At 56.3% G+C, this 27,331-nt stretch overlaps 4 protein-coding genes across 5 annotated transcripts; 2 read left to right on the top strand and 2 right to left on the bottom strand.

The window, feature by feature from the left end:
* Positions 1–460: 460 nt before the first annotated feature.
* Positions 461–11,453, top strand: CEP85 (centrosomal protein 85). Of its 2 annotated transcripts, XM_059868555.1 has the most exons (14): positions 461–544; positions 1,655–1,726; positions 2,264–2,407; positions 4,389–5,095; positions 5,742–5,875; positions 6,669–6,786; positions 7,054–7,239; positions 7,577–7,729; positions 7,820–7,974; positions 8,193–8,313; positions 8,713–8,763; positions 8,849–8,956; positions 9,487–9,715; positions 9,990–11,453. In XM_059868555.1, exons 2-14 carry the CDS (start codon positions 1,672–1,674, stop codon positions 10,151–10,153), a joined length of 2,325 nt encoding a protein of 774 aa, XP_059724538.1. In that variant the 5' UTR covers positions 461–544; positions 1,655–1,671; the 3' UTR covers positions 10,154–11,453. The 2 variants fall into 2 exon arrangements, with proteins under 2 accessions (XP_059724538.1, XP_059724539.1); XM_059868556.1 differs by lacking the exons at positions 461–544; positions 1,655–1,726; positions 2,264–2,407 and adding an exon at positions 2,485–4,073.
* A 623-nt stretch (positions 11,454–12,076) lies between these two features.
* LOC132338665 (basic proline-rich protein-like) lies at positions 12,077–12,859 on the bottom strand. Its single transcript, XM_059868404.1, has one exon. It carries the CDS (start codon positions 12,857–12,859, stop codon positions 12,077–12,079), a length of 783 nt encoding a protein of 260 aa, XP_059724387.1.
* Positions 12,860–12,892: 33 nt separating this feature from the next.
* SH3BGRL3 (SH3 domain binding glutamate rich protein like 3) lies at positions 12,893–14,710 on the top strand. The gene is made up of 3 exons (XM_059868595.1): positions 12,893–13,038; positions 13,319–13,486; positions 13,794–14,710. Exons 1-3 carry the CDS (start codon positions 12,991–12,993, stop codon positions 13,857–13,859), a joined length of 282 nt encoding a protein of 93 aa, XP_059724578.1. The 5' UTR covers positions 12,893–12,990; the 3' UTR covers positions 13,860–14,710.
* UBXN11 (UBX domain protein 11) lies at positions 14,357–26,346 on the bottom strand. Its single transcript, XM_059868405.1, has 13 exons — positions 26,336–26,346; positions 24,432–24,517; positions 24,152–24,252; positions 23,372–23,426; positions 22,470–22,546; positions 21,948–22,062; positions 20,535–20,752; positions 20,161–20,238; positions 19,265–19,379; positions 18,142–18,236; positions 17,849–17,922; positions 17,004–17,144; positions 14,357–16,356 (listed from the first exon to the last, which is right to left on the bottom strand). Exons 1-13 carry the CDS (start codon positions 26,344–26,346, stop codon positions 16,194–16,196), a joined length of 1,329 nt encoding a protein of 442 aa, XP_059724388.1. The 3' UTR covers positions 14,357–16,193.
* Between the last annotated feature and the right edge of the window lie 985 nt (positions 26,347–27,331).

Consider the following 27,331-nt stretch of genomic DNA (forward strand, 5'->3'; position numbering starts at 1 on the left):
ACCACTGCTCCGGGCAGGCTGTGCCAGTGCTTGACCACCTTTTCCATGGAGAAATCCCTCCTGACGTCCAATCTCACCCTCCCCTGCTGCAGCCTGAGGCGGTTTCGTCCTGTCCTGTCGCTCCCCGGGCAGGAGCTGTGGGGACTCCCCTGGTGCAGCCTGAGGCGGTTTCCTCCGGTCCCTGCCGCTCTCCTGCTGCAGCCTGAGGCGGTTTCCTCCGGTCCCTGCCGCTCTCCTGGCAGGCGATCTCTGTGGAGATTCAGAGGCGCCGCCCGCTCCCCCCTTTCCCCGGGCAGAGCCCCCTCAGCGCCCGTCCTACGGGTGCCGCTCGCGGCCACTCTTCCCCCGCCAGAGCCCTTCGCGGCGGGAGAGGGGACAGCGTTCAGGCGAGCCAATGAGGCATCGTCAGGGGCGTGGTCGGATTATTAGATTGGCTGTTACACCAGGAAGCCACGCCCTCCCCTGCGGTCTGCCACGCCCCCCCCGGCGGAGGTAACGGTCGCGGCGCGCGGGGGTGGCGGGAGCGGCGCGGCGGCGGCGGCAGGTGAGGGACAAAACCCGGTACCGGTACCGACACCGACCCTGAGCCACACCCACACGGTACCGGCACCGCCACCGGGCACCGGCAGCGCCGCTGCCACACCGGCACCGCACCCCGGACCCTCCAGCCCGTCCGGGACCGGTCTCTCCGCTCCTCGTGGCCGCCCCTCAGGAACCGGGCCCCGCTCCCCCCTCAGGGACCGGGCCCACAGGACCGACACCCTCTCCCCGCCGGCTCTGGGTCAGCTGCTGAGCCCCCAGACCCTCCTCAGGAGGGGGCTCCTCAGGATCTGCCCCCCCACCCGACCCTCAAGGACCGGGACCTCCATCCCGTCCGGAATTTACCTACAATTATATCTGCCTAAATTAACCGCACCTAAATTAACCAGAATAAGCACTGCATTTATGTAGAGGCGTTTCGTTTCTTTGCTGAGTAAAATGCTGTTTCTGGTTCGTTATCCTGTGGTATTCCCAATGTTTCTGCTAGGTTGTAACATCTGTGTATATGAATGTTTTCTAGGAATTAATGTCTTCTCCGAACTCTTTCAATCAGTTCAGCAAAAATCTGTGACAGCTGCTGAGTGAGGATTGAGTATGGGTTTGTAGAGGCCTTGAATTTCCAGTGTGTAATTTGTGAATTGCACTTGCATTATCAGAGACAGGAAATTCACTGTCTGAAGCACTCAGAGAAATAGATAAATTAACCCAAAACTCTGTGCAGATAAAGATTGCCATTCACGGCGCAGAAAGGCTGATTTTTGAAGGACTTTTTCATCATGTAGTTGCTCAGTGACCTCTACAGAGGGCAGAAATGATCTGGTTGAGAGTTAAGACTTTTAAAGAGAAATTTTTAGTCTCTGTAGACACAGATAACAGCAGGAAGGTGCTGCTGAATACCTGGAGAATGGTGCAAACAGGCATAAAGGAAATCTACAAGGTTTTGTTTTGGTTTTTTTAAAGTGTTGCTGCAGGGAAAAAACATATTATTGGGAGAAGAAGCTAATTAAATATCAAATGCTGATGAGTAGCTGCTGTGTGTGCCCCCTTTGCTTGGTTAGTGGGAACGGGGTGTGAATTATACTCACTTAAAAAAGGTTTTTATTCATTTATCCAGCTCTCTAGATAGATAAGATGGCTGCTCCTGAGAAAGATCCAGACCTGAGGCTGCTGCAGAAGAATCCATTGGGTAAGGACAGTCCTTTCTCCAAGGCCCTGCTGCTCTCAGATCCTGTTTCACTTTCTCTGAGGAGACACGTGGCTCTCAGAAGATTCTCTACCAGAAGCTTTTTGTTCAAAAAAGTCTTATTTTCTCCCCTTACCTGTTTTTTCAGCAGTCATTTGGTAAGGAGTTTCTCCCTTGAGCTGACAGCTGATGAATCTGGGAGAGTTCTTTAGAGTTAATGCAAAATTGCCTCTTTAATTGCCCAGTTTTGCTGTGCTGCTGCTCCTTTTAGTCAGAGCACCAGCTGGGTGTAACATGACCAAACTGATCAATGGGAATATAATTTACAGCTTCTCCATCCTGACTTCCTTACCAAGGTTGTTTTTTAGTCTCCTGTTGGTGTTATTTCACTTCCCTGTGCTTCCTGCCATTTCCTTTAGCAGAAGATAATTTTTTAACAGGAATTCAGCGAGCGAAGCAAGGACCAGCTTGGGGTTTGGAGGCACTGGTAATTACCTATGGCTTAATGAAAGCATTAATACCCCTGTTTTTCCTCTGCAGGCCCCAGCAGCTGTCAGAGGAGCCAGTTCCTGGAGAGTGAGTGGAAGGCAGCAATGGAGTCCCTGAGGTCCCTGAGCCGCTGTCCCAGCGTGGCCGAGAGCAGGGATGGGGGCATTGGCACCTCCTGCTCAGACAGCACCGAGGGTGAGGGGCACCCCTGGGGCACAGGGAGGCCTGGGGGGCACAGCCTGGCACAGGGTCTGCAGCTGTTTCAAACCCAGGTGGCTGGGATGTGACCAAGGGAGAGGGGGACTGGCCGTGTCTCTGAGCTGGGGTATTGTCTCACTGCAGGGCTTTTAACTGACCAAAAGCCACCTTGGTGACCTGCTGGTTCTTATTGGTCAATGACAGATTTATCAGCAAGTCTGTCAGGTGATTTCAATTTTTTTTTTAAGGAAATAATTTGTGCTTTAAGGAAATAATTTGTGAATTGCACTAGGTTGCAAAAAATGCTTTTGTGTTTGGCTCTGCAGTGTGAGAGCTGAGAGCTCTGCAGCCTGGCCTTCAGCTGAGGCACACTCTGTGAAATTTCTGGTCCCAGCAATCGTTTCCCCCTGTTTTTTTAACCTTTATTGATTCTCTTTTCAGTAATGAGGGACTTTGTGGTGTTCCTTAAAACACTTCACACATCCCTGTGTGCCAGGGAGCCTTTGGAATGAGATTGACATTTGGAAGGATTATTAAGATTGTAGATCTCAGTAATGTGCCAGTGAAATGGAGGCTTTAGCAGGTCTGCCTGTTGGAAGTACTGCTGGAAATACTACACGAGCACATGTCTGAGTGTTCCATCAGGCCTCTCTGGGGATGATAAAGCACCATTTGGCAGCTGGGGGCAGGGGAGATGATTTCCTTTGGGAAATGACCCTTCTGGGCACTGGTGATGTCACAGCCGAGGGTGACCTGCAGGCCTGGCTGCGGCTGGGGCACGCTGAGCTCAGTACATTAGTCAGAAATGTTGTTGTGAGGACCCTCAGCACGCTCAAGGAGCTGATTGCAGCACCCCCATGTGACGTGCTGGGCAGGGACCTCGGGTTCCTGACACCAGGGGATCAATTCAGGGGCTGTAAAAGGAAATGGTGCTGTCTCTTGCCTGTGCTAAGGGTTCCTGTGCTTGCAGCTGCCCAGTAGCATGGTGTTCTCTGGAGTCCCCAGGCACAGCCAAGCTCTGCTGAGAGATTTTCTGCCCTCACTGCTCGTTTGTGAGGAAAGGATTGAGTGCCTTTATTGTGACAGCTCTCCTGTAGCGTGGTTTTGGTCTTTGCAGAGTCTGATTTGGGCTGTATTCAAATTGTAGTGTTTGTTTGTTGTTGTAGCAGTGCTTGGAGGGTACAAACAGGTGGGAGGGTGACTTGCTGGAGCATCACGTGGGGATGGGCCTTGGGCCAAAGCCATGAGGAAATCCAGTGTGTGTTCCTGGGACAAACCTGGAATTCCTGTGACACAGAACGTCTCAGGACAAGGAGTGGGAAGGGGCACTTTGCTGTTTGCCTTTCTCAGCCCTTGCTGTTGCTGCATTGAAATCTGAGAGCTGCTAAGAATAACCCCGAGTTGCTGCAGCCAGGTTTGGTGCCCTGCTGGCAGGACGGGAGCTCTCTCACTTCCTGTGGCTGTAGGTGAGAGCCATTGCCCCAGCTCTGGGACAGGCTCTGCCGTGGTGTCCTGGAGGAGCTGGAAGGTCAGATCCTCGGGGTCAGCGATGCTGGAGGCTCATCATGGGCTCGGGGAAGGCTCCTCTTAGCTCTGCTCACCCTTTGGAGTCGCTGAGCTCTGGGACGGGCAGAGCAGGATCACAGGCTCAGTGTTCACATCAGTAAGTTTCAGCCTTTTTATTCCGTATCAAGGACTTGACTTCTAAACCTAGAGAAAGGTAACATTGATTCAAGATTATACTAGAGTAGATTAAAAATATGGATTAAACTTGGATTCTTCCTGTGGTGGTAGGAAAAGGTCAGCATGTTCCTGAAACTTGTAGTGAGGGGGAACACAGGTGTGCCTGAGTCATGCAGCTGCTTAGGAGGACGTGTTCAGTGGGAAAGGAGCTGGTTTTAAAGTCATTTTGGAAAGCTCACTGGAGGATTGTATTTTCAGGACTTTAATTAGAGTATCACTCTTCTTCTCCCCGTAGACTTTTGCAACTCCAGTAGTGGTTCTTCATTCCATCCCATCAAAACCCAGGTGACCATTCCGACAGCCCACGTTATGCCTTCCACGCTGGGTGCTTCACCCTCCAAGCTGTGCCCTGCAGGGGACCAGGGCTCTGCACAGCCTGCCGGGCCAGGCTCTGCCCCTGACCGCCCAGGGCTCGCCAGGAACGGGGACCTGAACGCCGGGAAGTCCTCTCAGGTGCCACCCAGGGACCTGCTGCGTCTCTGCAGGGTCTCAGGGGACAATGGCTGTGAGCACGCCTGGCCTCCTGTCACCAATCACACCCTCACAGAGGGCGCCTGGAAGTTCGACACCCCTGCCATGGAGCAGACCCTTAACCAGTCCCTGTTCCTGGACAGCGTGTGCGCTGACCCTCTGCACAGGTGCCAGCAGTTCAACCCAAGCTCTGAGGCAGGGAAGGACCATCACCAGGTGCTGCCAGAGGGCAAGCAGGCGCCGGGGGCCAACGGAGCCTGCGAGCCGCAGGACAGGCCGTGGCCCAGCGGGAGCAGGCTGATGCCATCGGGACTCCAGGCCAGCAGTTTCTATTCCAAACCTGTGGCAGCTCCCCCAGGCCGAGCCTGGGTGCAGGAAGGCTGCACCGTGCACCCCCACCAGGGAGGCTGCGAGCTCAGTGCCTGGAAACAGCAGCTGGACAAAGTGCGGCTGCAGCTGGAGCAGATGCAGGTAGGCAGCTGGGGCTCTGTGAGTTTGAAACCCTTCCTGTCTCTGTAGTCAGGAATTGTTGTCCCAGACTAAGGAGCCAGGGGGAAAATGTCCGCTGCTTCTCCCTGAGTGACACCAGAAGGCTCCTCGTGGTCTGTTTTTACAGCTTGAGGTGTCACAGGTGTCGTGTGACACGCTGCGGGTGCAGAGCAGCCCTGGATTATGTTACAGGGCTGCTCCACCTGCCAGATCAAGAGCTGAAATACCCTGTCTGATAGAAACTGGGAAGAAAAAGCATGCCAAGAGGTTTTAAGCAGTGTCTAGAATGGCTTTTTCCTAACCCTAGCTACAGAACAGACTTTTTTTGAAAAAATGCATGAAACTAACTGCAGTTTATTAGGTGGAAACAGTTTGTTTACTACCTCCCACCAGCTGTACCCTAATGGAGACAAATTGTTTCCAGCGAGCTAGGACAGTGATCTAAAATTATTTGTTAATCTCCAGTTGTGCTTGGGCAAACTTTCTTGTTCTTGGACATCAACAGAGACTGAAATAGCCCTGCCCTGGCATGCAGATGAGCACACAGCGTGCAAAATAGCTGCAGCAGTGTTGCAATTACCCCTGTGGGGCACAACCCTCTCCCTCCTTGTTCTGTCTCCTCTTGCAGTTACAAAATGGAGGCACCTGCCCCCATTCCTCACTGTATTCCCCATCCCTGCCTGCCCCTGACCCAGCACAGTGGATCAATATCCTGAACTCCAATGAAAACCTGCTCAAGGAGAAAGAGCTCCTCATTGACAGGTGAGGCTTTGATACTGACATGTGGCTCAGAGAGTCCAGTCCATTTCCATTTGGAAAGTACCAAGGAAGGCTCATTTCTCAGAGTCCCTTTTGCCCAGCTGATCTTGTTTTGTTGCAAAGAACAATATAAGGACCTTAGAGAACAACCTGAGCTCTTCTCTCCTTCTTGGAATTAGGACAATGATCCTGAAGGGCTCAAGTAAATGAATTTTAGTTATGGTTTTCTGTGTTTTATAAGGGATAAAGATTTCTATTCACATCATTATTAACCTGGAATGTTAAAATAACTGCCTCTTTTGCTTAAGGGCTTTCTGGGAGCTCTTTGAGACCTTTATTTTAAATTTGGGGGTTGTGACTTTGGGCTGGAAAACAACATTTCTCTTCTCTAAGGCTAGTGGTGCACTAGGTTTTTGAAAAGTAATTCCTAATGAAAAGTACCTTCAACATCTGGACTGTAAATGCATTTTCTTCCCTTTTTTGAGTCATCTGTTGTCCGTTCATTCCACTCCTAAGCTCCAGAGTCAAGCTGGATCCTCCAAAACATGCAAGGCGTTGTGTTTTATCTGTAATCATGACTGGGGGAAGGGTTTTGAAGGGAGGGAAGGGAAGAAAAGTTAATGAGAATTGTAAAAAAGGTTACAGTGTTTCTTTCTCTGCAGGTGAACTCTGAGAGGCAGAGTTCTGTTTGTGCTCTGCTCCTCACTGAGCAGACCAGCAGTGCTGTGGTGGCTCTGTTTGTGTTGTGCTGCTGCTCTCTAGGTTTGAGAACAGTGAATTGCCTGTTTTGTTCCAGACAGAGGCAGCACATTTCCCAGCTGGAGCAGAAGGTCCGGGAGAGTGAGCTGCAGGTGCACAGTGCCCTGCTGGGCTGCCCAGCATCCTATGGAGACATCTACATGCTGAGGATGCAGGTACAGCAGATGCCAGTGAGAAATAGGTGTTTGCTGAGCAGGACTGTGCAGAGTTAGAATATAAATTATCCCTTGTGTGGAGTTAGCATCACCTCTGTGCCCCCTGAGATTTCCTTTGATGGATTAAAGCTGTGCTGGTGATGCAGCACTGCCAGGTGCTGTTTCAGAGTGTGCTGAGGGGTGTTTGGGGAGGATGAGGACACAGCCCTGGGACAGCTGAGGGACAGTTTGTAACCCCCCAGATTGAGGGGCTGTCTGTGCCTGCAGGAGCTGCAGCGGGAGAACACCTTCCTCCGGGCACAGTTCACAGAGAAGACTGAGTGCCTCAGCAAGGAGAACATTGAGCTGGAGAGGAAGCTGGCTGCTGCAGAGGTGGATGTGAAGCTGGTCCGGGAGTCCCTGAAGGAAACAGTGCAGAAACATGCAGAGGAGTTAAAGAAGCAGGAAGAAAGGGTATGACCTGTTGCTTTGAGATGGGAAGGTGTGCTTTCAGTGTAGTGCTGAGGTGAAACTTCTCTGTGGCAGTCTGTAATTGCAGGTGTTGTCTCATCTCGTTGTAGACTAGAGTTTACAAGCAAAAGCCTTTCCTCCTGCAGTTAGAAGCATTTCAGTACCTCCTCTTTTAACCAAAAGAATGCCTGTCTTTAGCTAAATGAGCAGAAATGAGTTAAGGGGATCATGTATTTTGGCACTGTGTGGTGTGCAAAAAGCTAAATGAGTGGGCTTATGGAAGACTGAAGACTAAGTAAGAAATTAAATAAAGTAAACTTGTCTGTAACTGTTCCTGCAGTTAAAGGGAAGAGACAAACACATTAATAACCTTAAAAAGAAATGCCAGAAGGAATCTGAACAAAACAGAGAGAGACAGCAGAGAATTGAGACCCTGGAACGATACCTGGCTGATCTCCCAACCCTTGAGGACCACCAGAAACAGAGTCAGAAGGTAAAACTTCCTCTGAGCTGCAATGCTGGCTCTTTACCTTCTTGCTCAGGTGGCTTTTCTATAGTTACATCTAGTCCCCTTTTGTTGCAGCTGAAGGAGTCTGAACTGAAGACCACTGCCCTGCAGGAAACATTGCTGGCAGTGGAAAGAGAGCTTGGAGATGTCCAGGCTGCTTTCAGGGAGCAAGAGCTGCAGCTGGAAACACAAAAGCACAAGGAGAGGGAGCTCCTGTCCACTGTGCGCAGGTAGGAATGAGGAATCAGCTTCATCCTGGCACTGCAGGAGTTGCTGCACAAGGAGGGTGATGCACAGCCCTGGCAGGTGGGGGACTGGGATGCAAACAGGGCAATGCTGATATCTGATATGAAATTAATTTCACTCCTCATATTGTTTCCCTCGTTAAAGTGAGGGAGGAGTCATAACTAAAACTTGTTTTTTCCCCATGGTGTTCTGCTCATTGCAGCTTGCAGGACAAGTTGCAGCAGTATGCAAAGAATGCAGAGAGAGGACCCCCTGCCCAGAATGGGGAGAGGCAGAAAATGGAACACGACTCTCTGAAGAAGGAGTGTGACTGCCTCAGGAAGGTAAGGGGCTGTCCCAGTCAGGAATCCCACGTTTTTCCTTCCACTGAGTCACACCAGGCACTCAGAGGAAATCGGGGACTTTTAAAGACACAATTGCACTGAAGCAGCAGTTCCTGGAACTGTACACTGCAGGGTTCCAAAAGCTGTTCTGGATGTGATAACCACACACTTCTCCAGTAGTGCTGGGGAGAAGCTGCAGAATGCAGAAGAGGGGAGAGGACAACCACAAGCACACAGTGTCTGGTTTTAGCTGGTAAATCTAATGGTGCCTTTTATCCAAGTCCACTCCTAAGAGCATCTGTGATTAGAGCAGTAAATGGACAGCAAAGAGAAGGAGAATTCCTGGTGGTATTACTGCATCTGCCTGGCCACTCCTGATGCCTCTGCTTTTAATTCCAGATTGTGGACAAAAAGCAGAAGAAGATGGAGCAGTTAACCTTGCAAGTCAAGGTGAGAGGTGATGGGGAGAGACCTAGGACTTGAGAATATGCTGTGAAATGAGTTAGACTTACTGTGTTCCCGTGGTCTGTTCCAGAACCTGGAAGAACAGGTGGCCCAGGAGGAGGGGACAAGCCAAGCTCTGAAAGAGGAGGCGATGAGAAGGGAAAATGCTCTGCAGCAGCTCCGGGCTGCCGTGAAAGAGGTCAGGGGATGCTTGAGTGCCCGGGCGTAGCACTGAATGAACAATGGATTGTCTCTGAGCAAGGCCCTGAGTTTAGTCAGCAGCTCAGTCTCTCCTGCTAGTCAGTTGTCCTGTCAGGGCTGTGAGAGGAGCTGTGCCCTGCTGGGAAGCAGGAGAAGCAGGTTGTGCCTCGGGAACTTGATGGGGATGGGATGGAGGAGGCCGGGCTTGCCAGCTGGGGGCAGCAGAACAGGAGCCCAAGCACAGCCCCGGCTGAAGGGCCGGGCAGAGCCCCCTCCCAGCAGCAGCCCTCGAGGCAAGGACGGCCACTGCTGGGGTGCACAACCTCCTGGAAGCTTTTACTGCACTGGCCTCGGCAGGGACAGTGCAGCTTCCCTTCCCGTGTGGCAGTGACATTCACTGCTCCAGCCACGGCCTGGAGGGCTGCATGCAAACCAGCTCCTGCCCTCTGCTCCCATCACAGAGCAGCTGCCTTCAGTGTGGCAGGGCTGCCCCAGGTGCCCACTGACGTGCTGTGTCCGTGTGTCCAGCTGTCCGTGCAGAACCAGGAGCTGATTGAGAAGAACCTGACGCTGCAGGAGCAGCTGCGGCAGGCGCAGCTGACGGCCCAGCCCCTGCCTGCTGACACGGCCCGCCTGGCCCAGGAGCTGCACGGGGAGCTGGCCAGCTGCCTGCAGGATTTACAGTCTGTCTACAGCATTGTCACCCAGAGGGCTCAGGGCAAGGACCCCAACCTCTCTCTGCTCCTGGGCATTCACTGTGAGTATATTTCCTTTCGAGCGATGGCAGAACAAACCCTTCTGTTCTGTGCTGTGGCAGAATTCAATAACTCATATAGAGCATGGAAAGTGCTGGTTTTGGGCTTCTGAATGCTCTTTGTGGTTGGCTTGCTTCAAAGGTGCATGTTGTAATTGCTGAATGTTAAGTAGAACCTCTTTTGCAAATGTGAGTTGGTTTTTCTGGCTGATTTGCAAATGCGTGCGATCCTTGCTGAGAACTGCATGTGAGGAACCTCCCTTCTCTGACCCCACAGCTGTGCAGTACCCTGTGAAGGACAAGGATGACCTGCTGAGCCCTGATGGACTGGCCAAGAAACTGGTGGAAGTAAAACAGCTTCACAAAGAGGTGGAGGACTTGAGGACTGCAATATCTGACAGATACGCTCAGGACATGGGAGACAACTGCATCACCCAGTAAAGAGCACTCCCAAAGTAAGACAGGGAATGAAGACTTGAAACTCTCAGGAGTCTTGTGCTCCACAACCCTAAACCTATTCAGCACTTTACCATCCCTCTGCTCGGGTACAGGATGTGTGACTGATCTGGTCTGTGAGGAGTCGGGGGCTGTGTTGCCAGAAGTGTTCAGCTGCTGACTGGGATAATTCAGGGCTTCGGTGCCAGGCTTTGCAGTAGCTTTGATCTTGTGGAATGTGTTTTATGCTGTGTTTGCTGGAGCTGCCGTGGTCTCTGGTGCTGGGAGATGAATTCTGATTTGCCTTCCAGGCATGTTAAATGCTGAACATGCAAGTGTGACTGTTAAAATCGTGGCTAAAAGGAAATGTATGCCCTGGTCTTGCTGATAGCCTCCCTGTGCAGGTCCTGTGGGACCAGTGGGACCAGAGGGTTGTCAGAGTGTTTGTGGGATATCTGGATTCCACAGGCAGGCAGGTGTGCCAGTTCCACTCCTGGCATTTACATCGAGGTGCTGCTGCCTTGGACTGATGAAGCAGGACCTGCTCTCCCCAGGTACTGCAACCATTCAGCAGCCAGCATGAGTTGGGGAATAAAGCAACACTAAAAGACTCTGGAAATGCTCCCCCTGGGCACTGTTACCCCAGAAGCCTTAAGCCGTTTGTCCCCCTGAATCAGCACTGGGAGTGGGCTGTGATTCAGACTGCAGAGGAAGTGGATTGATGCTGAAGTGCCTTAATGAGCTGGAAGAACCCTCTGCCCCCACTCTGCTCCGTGCCTAATGCATCCACTGGCAGGCGAGGGGCTGCTCTTCCCTCTCACAGCCTTTTACAGCCATCAAAACACTCCTGGGGAGCTCCAAGTGTCTGTGGCCCCTGCCAGAGCCTCCAAGAGCCTCTGTGCCCCTGGGGGCACCTCTGCTTTACTGGGAGAAAGCCATACTGGTCCTAACGTGGAAGGGGTGGCACAGGGAGCTCTTCCTGCCAGCAGTGGCCACCTGGGCTTTGTCACAGCCCTGTCCCTCCTTCCCTGCTCTTCTGCAAGTAATGGGATTTCTAAATGAGTCCCTGAGGGATCAGTTTCACTGTCCCACCACCCTCCCTAACCCTAGTGACAGCTTTACAGGACTGAGGGTGGAACTTGGGTTTTTATCTTGAGTTAAGAGCAAGATAACCAAGTTGTGACAGGGAAGAATCCTGCTGACACTTGTGTTGTTTGGCTGCTCTTGGTTCACGTTGGGGCTGTGAGCCCTGGGTTTGGCAGAAATGCTTTTGTTATTCTTTTGTATTAAAATTTTTAAGACCAAATCTGTTTTGTTCTCGGTGTTTGGCCACCATGGGGGTTGGTTTGTCCCACACAGGGAGCGGTGTCTGTCTGTCTGTCCTGCTCTCCCTGGGTGTTCTGTTCCTGGCTGTGTCTGGCCCCAGGCTGCTGGTGCTGTGTACTGAGCAAAACCTATTTCCAGGGCTGTTTTGAAGCTGTTTGTCCTGATTGCTGGGAGCTCTGCTGGCTCCTGCAGGCTCTCAGGGGGTTTGGGCACCATCTCCTTCTCCCCTTGCTTTGGGGGTGCAAGATCTCATTCATAGGTGCTGCTAGGGGACAGGTGTGCCCTCTGCTCCTGCAGAGGTGATTCTGAGATGAGATTACTGTGGCTGGAATCACCTCAGCTGCTGCCTGGTGCTGTCCCAGCAGCTGGGCTGCCCAGTCCTGTGTCCCTTCCATGGGGACACCTCCTCTCCTCATCCTCCCGCACAGCTCAGCCTCTCTGGCCCTGAGGGTGATCTCTGTGCTGTCTGCTGCTGGTGCAGGGGAAATCTTGGGCCCTTTGCCCCAGAACACCCCAGGCCCGGGGCCCAGCACGGTGTTCCCTCCCTGTCCCCCTTCCTCGTGTCACGCGTGTCCCCCGGTGTCGTGCCCGGTCCCGTTGGGCTCAGTGTCTCTGTCCCGGCCTCTGTCTCGGCGCTTGTTTGTATCGAGTATCTGGAGTGTCAAATAAAGCTGCTCTGACCCACTCGTGCGAGGCCGTCCTGCCTGGGGCGGGAGGGAGGAGCTCCGGGGCTGCTGCCGGTGCCTCTCCCGGCAGGGGCGCTGGGAGCGGTGCCGGTGCTCCCCGGCGTGTGTCGGGGCGGTGCCGGTGCTCCCCGGTGTGTGTCGGGCCGGTGTCGGTGCTGCCCGGTGGCAGTGGTGCCGGTGCTCTCCGGCGTGTGTCGGGGCGGTGCCGGTGCCCGGTGGCAGTGGTGCTGGTGCTGCCCGGTGTGTGTCGGGCCGGTGTCGGTGCTGCCCGGTGGCAGTGGTGCCGGTGCTCTCCGGCGTGTGTCGGGGCGGTGTCGGTGCTGCCCGGTGGCAGTGGTGCCGGCACTCCCCGGTGTGTGTCGGGCCGGTGCCGGTGCCCGGTGGCAGTGGTGCCGGCACTCCCCGGTCTCTGTCGGGCCGGTGCCGGTGCTGCCCGGTGGCAGTGCAGCCGGTGCTCTCCGGTGTGTGTCGAGCTGGTGCCGGTGCCCGGTGGCAGTGGTGCCGGTGCTCCCCGGTGTGTGTCGGGCCGGTGCCGGTGCTGCCCGGTGGCAGTGGTGCCGGTGCTCCCCGGCGTGTGTCGGGCCGGTGTCGGTGCTGCCCGGTGTGTGTCGGGGCGGTGCCGGTGCCCGGTGGCAGTGGTGCCGGTGCTCCCCGGCGTGTGTCGGGGCGGTGTCCCGGGCCGGCCCCGCCGAGCCCGCATGCCCGGTGCCGCCGGCCCCATTGGCCCCCGCAGTCACATGCCGGGTGGCGGCGGGGCCGCCGCTCCTCCCTCCATCCCTCCCTCCCTGCTCCCCCGGCCGGGCTGGCGCTGGGAGCGGCCGCGATCGCACCATGAGCACCCTCAAGGTCTACAGCACCTCGGTGACCGGCTCCCGGGAGGTGAGCACCGGGCGGGGCTGCGGCGGGCAGGGCCGGCGGCTCCGGGGCCGCTCTGCCCGGAGGTGGGCGTCTCTCGGCCGTGCGGCAGCCAAGCCCCCCCTCCCCATCCTCGGTGTCCCCTCTCTCCTGCTCGAGCTGTGCCGTCCCCCTCTGCCCCCAAAGCCTCCGCTCCCCCCACGGGCACCGCGCTGAGCCCGGCTGGCACGCTGGGTGTGTGCCCACCCACCCTTCGGGCTCCTCTCCATCTCCCCGTAACCCGCCTTTCCCACCCGGCTTCCAGATCAAATCCCAACAGAGCGAGGTAACCCGAATCCTTGACGGGAAGAACATCAAGTACGAGCTGGTGGATATCTCCCAGGACAACGCTCTCCGGGAGGAGATGAGGGCGAAGGCAGGCAACCCCAAAGCCATCCCACCCCAGATCGTCAACGGGGACCAGTACTGCGGGGTGAGGCTGGGCTCCACGCCGGGGGTGGGTGCTGGGTGCTGTCCTGTCCTTGCCTTTGCTACACACGTTCAGGATGCCCTGTAAATTATTTCTTGTGAGGTGCAGGGACCAGGTGCTGCCAGGATTCACGGCTGTTTTCCTTGGGAAAAAGGGGACTCAGGCGGGGCGCTTTGGGTGGCAGTGGGGCTGTGCCCGCTTTGTCCTGTCATCCTTGGCACAACCAGCTGGTGCCAGGGCTGTGAAGCAGATTGTGCCATGGGCTCAGGGCCCCTTCTGCCTCGGGAGTGACTCTGGCATTTCTCTGCAGGATTACGAGCTCTTCGTGGAAGCTGTGGAGCAAAACACTCTGCAGGAGTTCCTGAAGTTGGCCTGAGCCCTGCTTCCCCTCCCACCCTGGACTCTACCTGCATTCCTGAGCGCCCTCATCTCCCACCACCCTCACCTCCAGGCTGCCAGCGCTGTCCTGGCACTGCCACCTGTATCCCAGCCCAGGGAAAAACCCATGACCAAAACTCCTCATTGCAGCTGCCTCCGACTCCCTCCTGCCTAACCCCGGTCTCATCTCAGAGGGATCCAAAGAAAGTGACGCTCGCTGCTTGGCCTGTGAGCAGAGCTGGGTCTGGCTCACGGCAGCTTCCAGTGCCTCTGTAAACAGCAAAGCCTCTGGGGCTGTGTGAGGTGATCCTGGCCCTCAGCCCCCTCCTCTGCCTCCACAGGGAAGGGCTTAGGGCTGCACGGTACTTCCCACTTCTCCCAGTTGCTGTTAAAATTGTAAATTCTGCTGCCTCACTTCCTTTTTTTTTTTTTTTTTTTTTGTCTTTTCCCCCCCTCTTCATCTCAACTGCAGAGATTATGGCAACTAAGTAAGGGTTTGTTTTTTGTTTTTGGGGTTTTTTTGTCTTAATTTAATGCAAAAATACTGCACAGAATTTGGGTGTGAGTGCCCACCACGGTGGAGCTGGGGCCGAAGGCTGCCTGGGGAATGGGTGGGGCTGGCAGTGGGATCTGTGCTGCTCTGGCTGCCCTCCACCCTGAGCAGGCTCCCTGGTGAGCATTAATGGCTCAGGGCTGCCCCAGAACAGCTGATGCTCCAGCTGTCCCATCTTTCCTCTTTGTGTTGGCTTTTTTGCAATCCTGGACCAAGTGCATTTTGTTTTCCTGCCAAAAAGCAAGTTTATAACCAGTGTTGTCTTCCGAGATGCTATTAAATGTTACTGTACCTTTCCCAGCGCCGCTCTTGCTTTCTTTTAAATTCGGTTTTATTTTGGCTACAGGTTAAACATCACCCTACCTAAGGATTATGAGTCATTTCCAGCTGAGTGGGTTGTACCTGCTGCTGCAGCCTGACACAAAGATCTTAACACCTTAGATTGCTGCTGCTAATCAGAGGCTGACAGGACGTGTGTGAATGTCCTACGGCACAGCAGGGACAGGTACCAGAGCATTCCTCTCCTCGGCGTGGTGACAGTGGCAGCCCGGGGCAGGGACAGCCTCAGCCAGACGTGGCAGTGAAAAACAAACCTTTGGCACAAAGATTGCCTCGTCCAGGACACAGAGGGGCAGGGGAAACAGCTGCTCCTGAATCTGCTACAGGTGGGGAAGGAGGAAGCTGAGGGAGAGCTGAGTGGGTTGAGTCAGTGCTCACGGGGAGCTGGGGAAGCAGCTGGTTTGCTTCCTGTGTTTGAGTCGTGCAGCTCTGGTCAGAGGGCTCTGGGAAGAGCTCTGAGCTTCCACAGCAACCGTGCCTTTGAAATCTAAAGGAAGTGGAAATTGCAGCTGGAATAAAGGGTTTTATTGGGAGCCTTTACTGAGGGCTGGGTCTGTGTGAAGAGGGAACCTGCCAGAAGGCCCTGCCTCGCATGAGTGGGAGTGTTGTCAGCTGGGAGTCAAGTGAGAGCTTGTCACAGCTGGAATGGGAAGAATGTGCTGGGGAAAGGGAAAGGGAAAAGTGCAGCCCCAGCCCACGGGCCAGGGAGGAAGATGCTTTGTTCAGGGCTGGGCAGAGAGGGATTCTGCTGCTCTCCGATGACACGGTGTCCTGTTGCAGCACCGGCGGCGGGAGGAGGAGGGCGGGTACCTCCAGGCAGGCTGGAGCCTGGGCCCCGCTGCAGCTGGGGGCTGTCCAAGGGAAGGAGCTGTGCACGTACAGGAAGCCCAGCAGCAGGATCTCCCAGCTGAGCTGAGCCTGGCTCAGCCCCAGCCAGGCAATGGCTCAAGGCCCTCAGGTTTAGCTCCAGCACAGACCGTGGGACTGAGCCTGTTTGTCCCCTGCTGTCAGTGCAGGTGAGATCTGCAGGGAGCAGCTGTGTGCAGAATGTAAACTGCCCCTGGCTGCGTGTCCATCCTGCTGCTCCAGTCCCTGAGCACAGCTGAGCTCTGCCCAGTGCTGGGGTGAGGCTGGCAGGCTCCCCTGGGCAGGGGCCAGCCTGTGTAACCTGCACAGAGATGAGGAGCCAGGCCCAGAGGCCAGGTGAGCTGGTGGAAGTGTCCCTGTGCTGGGACCCAGCTGTCCTGGGGAACAGCAGCCCCTGTGAGGCAGCAGGACTGGCCTGGCCCCTCTGCCAAAGGGAGCGGCCAAATGGCTGCTCCCTGCTCTTCTCCATCCCAGGGAGTGAAACTGAATCTGGAAAGAAAACCTCTCCCTTTTTCCCAGCCAGGGCAGGTTGGGTAAGGTGAGAGGCAGCTCCCTCGCAGTGCAGAGCAGCTCCTAGGCTGGTTGCAGCCCCCTCCCCTGCTGCTGGGAGGGGTCTCTCCTGCGGAGCAGCAGGGAGGCCCTGGGGACCAGCCCACATTCCTGCAGGCTCCTGGAGCTGTCCGTGTACACCCTCCGGGGAAAGGTGCTGACGATCTCATAGTCCGAGTTTCCACCCCTAGGAAAGAACAGCACAATCTTCTCCTACTCGTGGGATCCCCAAGGGTCTGACTGATCCAGCTGGGGTTATGCAAGAGCAGAAGGAAGGAAGGGCTTCCAGCCCAGACTGCAGCAGCCAGGCACGGAGCAGCCTGGCCAGCACACAGCTGCACTGGGAGGAAGGAGGCTCCTGCATCCCACCAGCACTGAGCTCAGCCTGGGCTCACAGCAGGCCAGGCAGCAGGAGTGGGGACAGCAGAGGGGGCCCTCAGCCATCTGGAGCTGTCCCCAGCAGGCTGAGGGAGCCCTTGTGCAGCGTTAGATGTTTGGGACACTGCTGGCTGAGCCAGGCCAAGGCTGCAGCTCAGCCTCCAGCACCTTGGGAAGGGTGGCACCAGCTGGGTGAGTGCTGCAAGGAGGCAAAGGCAGCGCTGGGCCTGGATCCGAGGGCAGTTTGGGGAGGACAGAAGAAGTTTTTCTCTGTTGCTGTGTGGCAAAGGTGGGTATGAAATGCTCTGAGCTACTCAGGACCTGCTGCCTGGAGAGTGCCAGGCAGGCACAGGGCTGTGACCCAGCTCAGGCCGATGTTTGAAGCTCCAGGACCTCCAGAAGCCTTTCCTGGGGCCCTGCAGGGTCAGGCAGGGAGGGGAGGGAGGGCTGGGCTACCTGAGGTGGGCGAGGAGCTGGCGCAGGTCCCCGATGGTGTCTGTGAGCAGCATCCTCAGCTCGTACGTCTGCTCCCCGCTCTCGGACCTGACGCGCAGCCTGCAGAACTCGGGAGCTCCAGCCTCCTCTGCTGCCTTCACCCTGGGGGCCAGAGAGCCCTGTCAGCCCAGCAGGGAGCTCCACTCAGCAGGCACAGCCTCCTTGGCCGGAGCAGGGGACAGGAGTTTGGTTTGGGATGTCCTTGAGAGGAATGTGGCCCCGTCTGACCACGGGCACCCAGACCAGCCCAGTGCCCAAAGTGCTGCTCAGCTTCCCCAGCCTGAAGGTGCCTTGGAGAGGGTTATGGGCCTTTTTTAGCTTTTTCATTTTAAACCAGGGCTGTCTGGTAAGTACTTTGCCCTACTTCTTTGATTAAAAATAATCTGCTTGGGGTTTTTTTTCATTAGTTATTTGGGTCTTGCCTTGCCAGAAGACTGAGTGGAAAAGTGCTGCTAGTGAGACCTCCCACCATCAGTTTCCTGGAGGGGTTCTCCATTTAATATGACTGCAAAGAACTCCTTCAATGGTTACAAACTCAGGCCTTGGCTTGCTGTCGGGAAAACTTTCACATAAATAAGTGACATTTTAAACAACAGAAGCTTTTTGTTAGAGATGTAAAATATGGCATGTTTGCCATGAAAAATCCAGTGGCTTCCCCAAAGGACCAAACTTAGCCTTTTGTCTAACTATTTCTAAGGTTTAAAAGGGGAAAGTCCATTCCTCAACTGAACTCCCTGAACTAACCCTGCAGTGATGAAAAAGGAGGAAGAGGAGATCCTGACAGGGCAGGGCGTGGGGGGCTGTACCTGCACCTCTCCAGGGCAGCCAGCCCAGGTGTTTCCACCAGGATTTCCTTGCTGCTCTGCTGCCCATCAGAGCCCTGCAACCAAAGCAGGTGAGTGTCAGCACTGCTGGGCTGCAGGGAGAGCAGCCAGTGTGAGCACAGCCACCAGGCAAGGGCCAAGTGCCACGGGTGCTCTGGGGCAGCCTCTCTGGGAGGTTCCACGGAGCTCAGAGAGGCCCAGGGAGGGGTGAGGGAGCTGAGTCCAGAGCATCACCCCTGCTCTCCTCCTGGGGTGTCTGGGGAGCCCCCAGGTACCTGTGGAGCTGCTCCTGGGGCACTGCCCAGGCTCCCTCTGTGCTCCAGGGGCTGGCAGAGCTCGCTGGGAACCTGCTCCCAGGAGCCTTTGGGACCTAGAGAGCAGAGGGGAGACATGTCCGTGTGTGACCTTTGTGACAAACCTTTTGGCTCCAGAAGAGGCAGATTTGGTGAAAGGAGAGAGCAGCAGCCGACAGGGAGAGCTCTCAGCACCCCAGAGCACTCTCAGGTTCCTCCCTTGAACTTGTCCCACTTTGTGCCCCACGGAATGTTTGATTGTCAGCATCCACAGTGAGAGCTGTGCAGTGCACAGCTGGGCTGCAGAGCAGGCAGGTAGCTCTGCTGTGGAAAACTGGGGCTCTCCCCATTTTTACAGACTTGGGCATTTTTCACCTTGTGAGGGTGAATTTGTAGGTGTCCATTCCTTTCTGCTGGCACAATTCTTTATTTTGCTGCTTGGATAAAGGGGATATTTAGCTTTAGCCTAGACTGAGCACAGCTGTAAGGAAGCAGGCAGCTGTTTCTCACGAGGGTACCTGTGCTGGGTTATTTAGTGAGGCACCCACAGCCCCACTGGTTTCTGTCCCTGGCTGTTGGACTTCCCAGCCCTGTCAGAGATTGCTTACACAGACTGCAAGTGTCAAGAAGCAAAATGAGGAATCTGTGGCCTTTGATGTCCCATATTCTGCTATGAAAGTCTGAAGAGAAACTGTCCCATACCTGGTGCAGTTACAGTAAATTTGGCCTGATGATATCTACATTTTTGGAATGACTTGTTGAAAGGAGTGGTGTTTGCAGGCAGCTCTCCCCCAGGCCTGCAGGGTTACCTCAGCTTCCTTTGATGTGGTCAAGCTGGAAGGAAGCTTGGCCTTCCAGAAAGGCACAGGGCAGACATCTTTTTGGAAAGCTGCTGAATTTCTATTATTTTATTACTTGTCACCTCTCATTCTCAGGCAGGATTAATGCTGAGAGGATCCTGTGTGTGCTGTGGGCTCCCAGCCCCTGACCCACAAGGGTTGAGACCCCCACATTCCCCTCCTACCACCTGCACTGCCCTGGGAAGGTTTAAGAATCCTCCTGCTCCAGACTGAGCAGGATTTTCGAGGCAGGTTTAAGATTTTACCTGGGATCTTGGAGGTTTCCTGCACTCTGCTGGATTCTGCAGTACCCACCACCTGGCCAAGGCCAGGAAAGCTCCCTGGTGGCTTCTGGAACACCACGTCCCTCCTGTCAGTGACCTGTAAGCAGATCTGAGTGCAGCACGAGCTCCTCTTGCTGCATCCCAGCCCAACAAAGCAGAGCCATGCCAAGCAGCACTGTAAACCCAAATCAAACCAAGGCTGCTCGGGTTCCAGGGAACCCCAGCCCCAGAGCTTTGCACTTTCCCCCTTCCATGAGACTCTCTCACCCCCAGAGCTCCCAGCTGGCCTGACCTTGTCCTGCTCAGGCAGTTGTGCCCTGGTTTCTCCAGGGTGGCACAGGGAGGGTCCCTGGTTGTGCCTGCTGACACTGCAGGTGCACTCCAAGACCCAGATTTGAGTCCTCTGGGGCTCTCTGCCTGCAAATGTGGCTTTGGCTCTTCGCCATTTCTGAGAAATCAAAAACTGGGGCCCAAGAGAACCTCAGGTGGCCAAATCCATTTAAACTGTGGCAAAGCAAACTCTCATGACATCCTCTTTAAAAGGTACTCCTTCAATCTCATGTCATGAGCTTTTCCAGGGGAACTTTTGAGAACTTTTCCCCCTCCTTTTTGTGACACAGCTCTTAACTTCCTGCATGTGCTGCCTCTCTTACAGAGCCTGCTGTGCTGTCAGAAGCCTGGTTCCAGGGGAGGTTCACTGAGGCACAGGAGCCCTTGAACCCTGGTTCTCAGCCCCTTCCTGTAACGGCTGCTGCAGGGGCCCTGTGTGCCTGCCCTGGCCCCAGGCACACCTGCACAGCACCACAAACCTCAGCCTCCCCTCCTGTGGGGGCCACCCGGCAGAAGCCCCGTGCCCAGGGGCTGGGAGTGGCACTTGCCTGCAAGGGGACCCCCTCAGGGTAGCGTGGCTGCAGCTCGGAGGGGAAATAACCATCCATGATGTCCTGCAGGCATTGCTGAAACAACAGGAGAGCTCCTGGTCACACTCGGCCCTGCTGCTGAGCCCCGAGCTGATCTTTCTGCTGGGCAGCTCCTCTTTGTGGTGCTGTGGCCGTGCAGAAAGGTCTGCACCAAAGACACAGCATCTCCATCCCCAGAAATGACTGCCCAGGACACCGGAGGCTTTACAGGCACCTGGGGATGCAGCTGGGCTGCTCTGCTGGGCCGAGCTGGGCTCAGGAGCCCCGTCCCCTCTCCTGGGGCTCACCGAGGGCTGCAGGATGGCTCTGCTTGCTCTCAGCCCTGGCCATACCTGCGTGGCCGGGTGCTGGTAGGGCCGGAAGGCTCCGTGTCCCACGGTGATGCCGTCCCGGTACAGGGTCAGAGGGAGGGGCTCTGCCCGCCGCAGCCGAGCCCCCCGGGCCGTCTGCTCCACCCGGCAACTGCCCTCTCCCACCAGAGAGTTCAAATCCTTGATGTTCTCCAGGATCAAATCGAAATCGATCTGCTGCTTGCAAAGAACGGCCTCACCTGCAGCAGAGGGGTCAGTCAGGGGGCAGGGTGTTCATTTATCTGGGAGAGCCTGAGGTGTGTTTGAGCCCTGGCACTGCTGGGCTGCCTGTGCTCTGCCCTCCACACCTCTGCAGGACGTGCTGCAGCCTTTTGCTGGGGCACAGGTCCCCGCGGTGTGTGCTGAGCCACGGGGGCAGGGCAGGGATGCAGAGCTGGGGCTGCAGCTCCAGAGCAGCTCCTGCAGCCCACGGCGGGCTCCCTGATCCTCCCAGCAGCGCTGGGCTGTCCCTGGGCAGGGTGGGGAGCTGCCCCAGCTGGATGAAGCAGATGGGATCGCTGGATCAGGGGCTGAGCAGGTGCCAGTGTCAACAGAGGCAGCAGGGCAGGGACTCTGCCAGGATGTTTGTCTGGGGCTTTGAGGGTTGTGCTGGGGCACAGAAAAGAAGTCAGAAGAGGAAATGAGAGGAAAGGTCTAAGCTGAGTTGAAGTCCTTGGTTGTTCTGCTTTTTTTATGAGTTGCTAAAGGATGATGTGAAAAGGGTCAGGGAGCTGAAACCAGAGCTGTTTGTGCTGATCTCCCTCTGCCTCTCCCCTCCTGCACCTAAGGGAAGCTCCAGTCTAATATTTCCATGGTGGTAAGGAAGCAGCACTGGCTCTGCAGCACAAATAATTTTCTTTTTTTTCCTCTGCTACCACTCCCTACGGAGGCACTGCCAAAGCTGCCTGGGCCCCAGAGAGCAGAGTCAGGTCCCCATTAAAGCCTGACATGGTGGCAGGGAGCAAAGGCAAACAATACTCCCTGATGGAGCCAGGCTCTGTGGGTAAGTTACCACAGCTCCTGTGTACACAAAGCACCTGATTCTGTGTTCCACCCACTCTGTGTCAACGTCATGAGAGCAGTCGAGCCTCAAATGTGCAGGGTTTGTGAATTCTGCAGGAAACAGCTGCTCTGAGGCCTCCTCCTGAAGGGCTGAGCCATCAGGTTCTCTGCTCTTCCCCCAGCAGGGTGTACAAAACACAGGAATATAAAATTAAACCTTCTGCTGAGCTCCTGATCCATTGCCCCGTGTCGGTGTCCCCGAGGGGGATTGATGGGAAGATCTTGGCCCAGGATCCCAAATTCTGAAGACCCAGACCCTGAGGTTTTGGTGCTTATCCGCTGTCCCTGCTGGGAGCTGGGCTAGCAGCCCCAGCCAGGCGTGCTGTGCTTTACCCGGCCTGCAGAGGCTCCCTGCTGGCGGCTCCTCTCCATCCCGCAGCGATCCCGCGTCCTCCCGCTGCTGCCGTGTCTCCCCCACCCAGATCAGACCGTAGTCGTTCAGGAACCGCTGCGGGAGCAGAGCCAGAGCCTCAGGACTGCGAGAGGCAGCCCAGAGGGGCAGCTGGGGCTGGCAGAGGAGAGAGGGAGCTCCCACAGCCTTGTCCTGGGGCTCCCGGCCCTGGCAGACAGATGGAGCAGCTCCATCGGCAGCAGGGAAAGGGAGGAGGAAGGATTTGCAGTGCCAGAGGAACCTCCCAAGGCTGCAGGAGCATCCCCAGAGCCCTGGGAGTCAGGATGAAGCTCGCAGGAGGCACAGGTGTTTGTGTGGTTCAAGCCTCCTCTGCTCACATCCAGCCTGCTCCTCCTTTCCAGAGGGCTGTGAGGACCAAGGGGCAGCTTGGCAAAGGCCAGAGTGGGAGTGCAGTGACCCCAGAGCAAAGGAGAGCTGGCTCAGGGCACGCAGAGCAGCCTCACCTCCATCTCCCAGACCTGGCTCTGCAGCTGAAGGCACCTCGTCTCCAGCTCCTCCGTGCTGGGAGGGTCAGGATCCCCTGCCAGAGAAAAGCTGCTGTCCCTGGGAGGATCCCCAGGCAGAGCTGTGATCCCCTGTGTCCCACAGGGCAGAGCCCAGTGAGCTCCCACCCTGGCACACAGCGCTGGAGGTGACAACGCACCTGCAGGGGTGACAGTGCTGCTGACAGACTCAAAGGTAACTGTGAACAACCCCGGGGAAGTGCTGTGAGAGGAGCTGTGGGCAGCCACAGAGTGGAAACTGAGGCTCAAGGAGCCCAGGAGGAGCAGGTGTCCCCTGCAGCTGGCTCCTGGAGCTTGGCAGGGTGGCACAGCTCACGCCTGTGGTTTCACAGCCACGTTTGTCTTCAGAGCTCAGGAAATGCAGAACCCAGCACAGCCCTGCCCACAGGGGCCCTTCAGCCCTGCAGGAAACGTGTGTGGGCTCCAGCTGGGGCTGCTGGACCCAGGGAACTGAGCAGGGCAAAACAGCCCAGAGACTCACTGAAGCTGGGCTCAGTCTAGAGCCAGGCTGGGCCTGAATCCTCTGGGGGCTCCAAGGGGGATTTTGGTTTCTCTCCTGCTGTTTGAACTCTCTGCTGCCATTCTGACCATCCTGGGCTGCCCGTGGCTGGCTTCACACCCAGAAACAGGTCAGGAAATAGGAAGTGATGTTTTGCAGCAGAGCAGCAGCCACAAAGGGCAGCTCTGCCCTGGGAAATGGCCCCTCTGTGCAGCTGTGCCCTCTCCAAGGAGGCTGCTGGCTTCTGGAGCCAAGGACAGGATCCAGGATCCAGCAGTGCCCAGGCCTGCTCTGCTGCCCTCCCTGAGCTCTGCAGCTCTCCCACAGCCAGAACAACTTTTACCTTCTCCCTCCTGAAGAGTCTTTATCTTCTCCTCGAGCTCAGCGATCCTCCTGTCCTTCAGGGGCAGAACAATGGCCTGGGTCAGTCCTGGGTCAGTCCTGGGCCAGTCCTGGGCCAGTCCTGGGCCTCAGCAGCTCCTGGCAGAGCTGGCACACTCAGCCAGGGCTGGGGCAGCTCCTCTCACCCCACACAGCCCAGGCCAAAGGGGCAGGAGGGCTGAATTGCCTCACAAACACCTTAATGAGGCTCAGATGAGGGCTGGGATAAAGAGAGAGCCCCAGGAGGGGGTGACCCAGCTCCCACCCTCCCTCTGCACCGGGGAGGGGCTGAGCTAGGAACTAAACCAGCATCTCTGCAGCCACTTCTTGGAAAAACCCTCAAACCAAACAAAAAAAGGCATTTGTTCCAAGATTTTAAAGGGTATTTGTTCTAGTCAGTGATGCAGAGAGGGCTGCTCCAGGATGGCTCTGCTGTGTGAGCAGCTGCTGTTTCAGGAAACAAAAGGGGAGATGCACCACCACAGGAGGGGAAAACTGAATTCTGAAGCCAAAGAGCTGCTGATGTTAGTGCCAGGGTGCTGAGGGTCACTGCTGCAAGAGGTCCCAGCAGGGACTGTCCCCTCTGCCACCCCAAGGCCTGATCCCACTGCTCCCTTGTTTGTAAAGGGCTCCTTTGGGTCATTAACAGCAGGCCACAGGTTAACTGAGCTCTCACAAGCTCTGGGAGGTGGAACTCCTGTGGCAGGGGACACAGCAGGCTCAGCAAGAGGCTGACTTTTACCTTCAGCTGGATTTCATGTGCCTGTTTCTCTACTTTTTGTTCCAACAGGGAGATTGTTTCTGCCAGAGAGGACACGAGCTCCACGTCAGCGTGAGCTGCACCTGAAAGCACAAACACCCGTGAGCAGGGCTGCTGGTCTGCCGCAGCAGAGAGGACTTTTTGGGTAGAAATCCCTTGATTTCTGGTTGCGTGTGCGAGAGGGGAGCCACAGGAACGGGTCTGGCCTGGGGCGTCACCAAAAACTGACGGCCCAGAACGCCCAGATCCCTCAGGGCTTTGCCCTCCACGTTCTTTCGCAGTGCTGTCCCCCGGAGCAGGGGCAGAGGGCGCCTGGAAAGGATTCCCTGGCCCGGGAGACAGCCAGGCCTGGCCCGGACACTCACCCCCCGCCGCCATCTTGTTTACGGCCGGTTGCCACGGCGACGCGCGGCCCGCTGCGATTGGCCCGGCGCTGGTCACGTGGCCGGCAAGGTCTGCCAGGGAACTACGATTCCCAGCATGCACCGCGCGCGCTCCGCCGGGATACCGGGACCGTACCGGGACAGGTCCCGTTTTTCTCCTCAGCCCCTCCCTCGGAACACACCCATCAGCCTGGCCTGAGGCTCCTCTCGCCTCCCTCACCTGCTTACTCCGCCTCTGTTTTCTCACCTGGGGTCTCGCTGGTGCCCTGAGCTCCCCCAGCGCCTGTCCCCGCCCTGGAGCCTTCCCTGGCTGTCCCCACCCTGGAGCCTCTCCTGGCTGTCCCCACCCTGGAGCCTCTCCTGGCTGTCCCCGCCCTGGAGCCTTCCCTGGCTGTCCCCACCCCACTGCTGCCCCTGTGCTGCTCTCCAGCAGCTCGGTCTCACCTGCTGGAGGTGAGCCAGACAGGCCAATTCTCCCCCCGGTTTCACCTCCTTTGATGGGGCGTGCACAGAACCACAGAGGGGTTTGGGCTCCAGGGACCCCAAAGCCCAGCCCATGCCACCCCTCCATGGGCAGGAACACTTTCCACTATCCCAGGCTCCTCCAACCCAGCCTGGGACACTTCCAGGGATGCTGGCTGTGCTCACAAGACTTTAATTTCTACTTGGCCCAAGAGGAAAACAGAACTAAATTTGGTGAAGCGTTTCTGCAGAATAACCCCCAGCCCTGGGAGGAAGCTGACGGGGCGCTCACCAAGATGTGCTTCAGCAGCTCGAGCCCAGACAGCAGGTGTGTGCTCTCAGCACGTCCCAGTGACTTTATTCACTTCAAACCCCATCAAAGTCACCAGATCCCTTTTGTTTCCTGTGCTCCCATCCCTTTTCCTGGGCTCCCTCCAGGGTGAGGGAGCTCAGGGATCTGCGGAGAGCAGGCGGAGCCGGGGGTTAAAGGAAGCGTTTCCTTCCTTTGGGATCTGTGACTGGAATCCCAGGGGACGCCTTGGCTCCAGCTCCACCTGCAGGGAAGGAGGTTTGCTCCTGCCAACCTGGGCTGCAGTTTGCCAACCCTCCCTGCGGTCCGGAGAGGGTTCCGGTCACCCCTCGGTGGCTGTGAGCACAGAGAGGGTTCCGGTCACCCCTCGGTGGCTGTGAGCACAGAGAGGGTTCCGGTCACCCCTCGGTGGCTGTGAGCACAGAGAGGCCCGGGGAGAAGCGGAGCCTGAGGAGTTTCAGCCTTTCCTTGAACTTTGGGCACGCAGCGTTGCTTCTTTTTAAATACTCTTACAAAAACCCCACTGTAGCTCGTTTTATTTGTTTCTCCACTGCTTCCAGCTGCGTGCTCACCCCTTCACATCCTTTTATCTTATTTGGCACTTAGTCTTTGAGCTCTATGCAGTGACTCCGGGAGAACTGAAAATATCTGTATATTGATATATCTATAACATAAATCTAATATCTACCTCTAACTGAAAATTTCTATATTCTGCCCCTTATCCCTGCCGTGCCAGGGATGCAGAGGAGCAGCTCCACTGCTCCCAGCCACGTTTGGCATCCTGTGCTCACCCCTTTACATCCTTTTATCTTATTTTGCCACTTTGCCTTTAAGCTCTACTCAGTGCCTCCAGAAGAACTGGAACTATCTATATATCTATAACATAAATCTAATATATAACTGAAAATCTCCATCTTCTGCCCCTTCTGGCTGCCCTGCCAGGAGCAGGGGATGCAGAGGAGCAGCCCCGCCGGTCCCACACCACGTCTGGCACCTCTCTCCTGCCAGCACCGGCAGCTCATGCCACCTTCCCCTTTTGGGCAAGGGAGGGGCGATTGGTGCGCGGTGCCACGGCCGCCTTAAAGGCTCGGGGCGGACGGGGAAGCGCCACGGGAGGCGTCGGAGCCCCGCGGAGCCCCGGCCATGCAGCGCGCCCGCCTGCTCGCCCTGCTCGCCCTGCTCGCCCTGTGCCTGGTAAGGAGGGGCTGGCTCTGCCCAGCCCGGGGGCATCTCTGCTTTCTGCTGAAAACCTCCGGGTTTGGCTTTTCTCTTTGGCTTTGAGCGCTGCCATCTCACCGAGACCTTCGTGCTGTGCTCTGGAAGGTCCAAACGCTTCCACGTGGTGATTTTTTAATGCCTTTCTTCACCTTGAGGGTACAGATCAGCTCTGTAACCCCGGCAGGGCTCTCCAGCCCATCTTCCACCCTCTGTAACCCCGGCAGGGCTCTCCAGCCCGTCTTCCAGCCCGTCCTGCAGCGGGGATGCTGAGCTGGAGGGGGACACAGGGCTGTGCTTTCCTCTCACCTCTCCCCTCTGGGTGATTTCCCTTCCTGCTGGGGGCTCCGTGGGCTGAGAGCCATGCTGAGGGACACTGGGGCTCTCCTGGGTGTTAGGGATGAGCCCACCAGCACTTTTGGGGAGCACTTTGGGGCAGCTTTGGGGATGATTTTTTCCCTTACAGCGTGTTGGTAATGGGGCCAGATCTGTCTGTGCCCATTTCACTCCTGAAGTTCCCACAGCTGGGGCCTGCTGCTGCCTCCACAGGCTGCATTTACATCTTGGGATTCCCCCTCTGCAAAGAGAACAAGAAAGGGGCAAAGAGAGCAGAGTTTTGGGCTCTGTTCCCGCTCCTTTCCCATCTCCGGAGGGACCCTGAGGAGGGGTGTGGGACAGTGGGAAATGGCATTGCCTTTCCAGCAGCCCGGGCAGTGTTAGGGGGGAAAGGAGGCTGCCCTGAGCTCACCACCCCGGCTGTGCTGCTTTCCCACCCCGACTGCACCCCCTGTT

Source organism: Haemorhous mexicanus, chromosome 27, assembly GCF_027477595.1.
Source record: "Haemorhous mexicanus isolate bHaeMex1 chromosome 27, bHaeMex1.pri, whole genome shotgun sequence".
NCBI lineage: Eukaryota > Metazoa > Chordata > Aves > Passeriformes > Fringillidae > Haemorhous > Haemorhous mexicanus.

What these genes read in the sequence shown, in the direction of transcription:
- CEP85 (XM_059868555.1), top strand. Translation starts at nt 1,672, where the DNA reads ATGGCTGCTCCTGAGAAAGATCCAGACCTGAGGCTGCTGCAGAAGAAT. An exon ending in GCTGCAGAAGAATCCATTGG is followed by an intron (nt 1,727 to 2,263) that starts GTAAGGACAGTC and finishes TTTCCTCTGCAG; the next exon opens with GCCCCAGCAGCTGTCAGAGG. An exon ending in TCTGCTCCTGGGCATTCACT is followed by an intron (nt 9,716 to 9,989) that starts GTGAGTATATTT and finishes CTGACCCCACAG; the next exon opens with CTGTGCAGTACCCTGTGAAG.
- LOC132338665 (XM_059868404.1), bottom strand. Translation starts at nt 12,859, where the DNA reads ATGCGGGCTCGGCGGGGCCGGCCCGGGACACCGCCCCGACACACGCCG.
- SH3BGRL3 (XM_059868595.1), top strand. Translation starts at nt 12,991, where the DNA reads ATGAGCACCCTCAAGGTCTACAGCACCTCGGTGACCGGCTCCCGGGAG. An exon ending in CGGTGACCGGCTCCCGGGAG is followed by an intron (nt 13,039 to 13,318) that starts GTGAGCACCGGG and finishes CCCGGCTTCCAG; the next exon opens with ATCAAATCCCAACAGAGCGA. An exon ending in ACGGGGACCAGTACTGCGGG is followed by an intron (nt 13,487 to 13,793) that starts GTGAGGCTGGGC and finishes ATTTCTCTGCAG; the next exon opens with GATTACGAGCTCTTCGTGGA.
- UBXN11 (XM_059868405.1), bottom strand. An exon ending in AGGGAGCCTCTGCAGGCCGG is followed by an intron (nt 20,753 to 21,947) that starts GTAAAGCACAGC and finishes CCTCTGCTGCAG; the next exon opens with GTGAGGCCGTTCTTTGCAAG. An exon ending in CTGAGGGGGTCCCCTTGCAG is followed by an intron (nt 19,380 to 20,160) that starts GCAAGTGCCACT and finishes ATCTGCTTACAG; the next exon opens with GTCACTGACAGGAGGGACGT.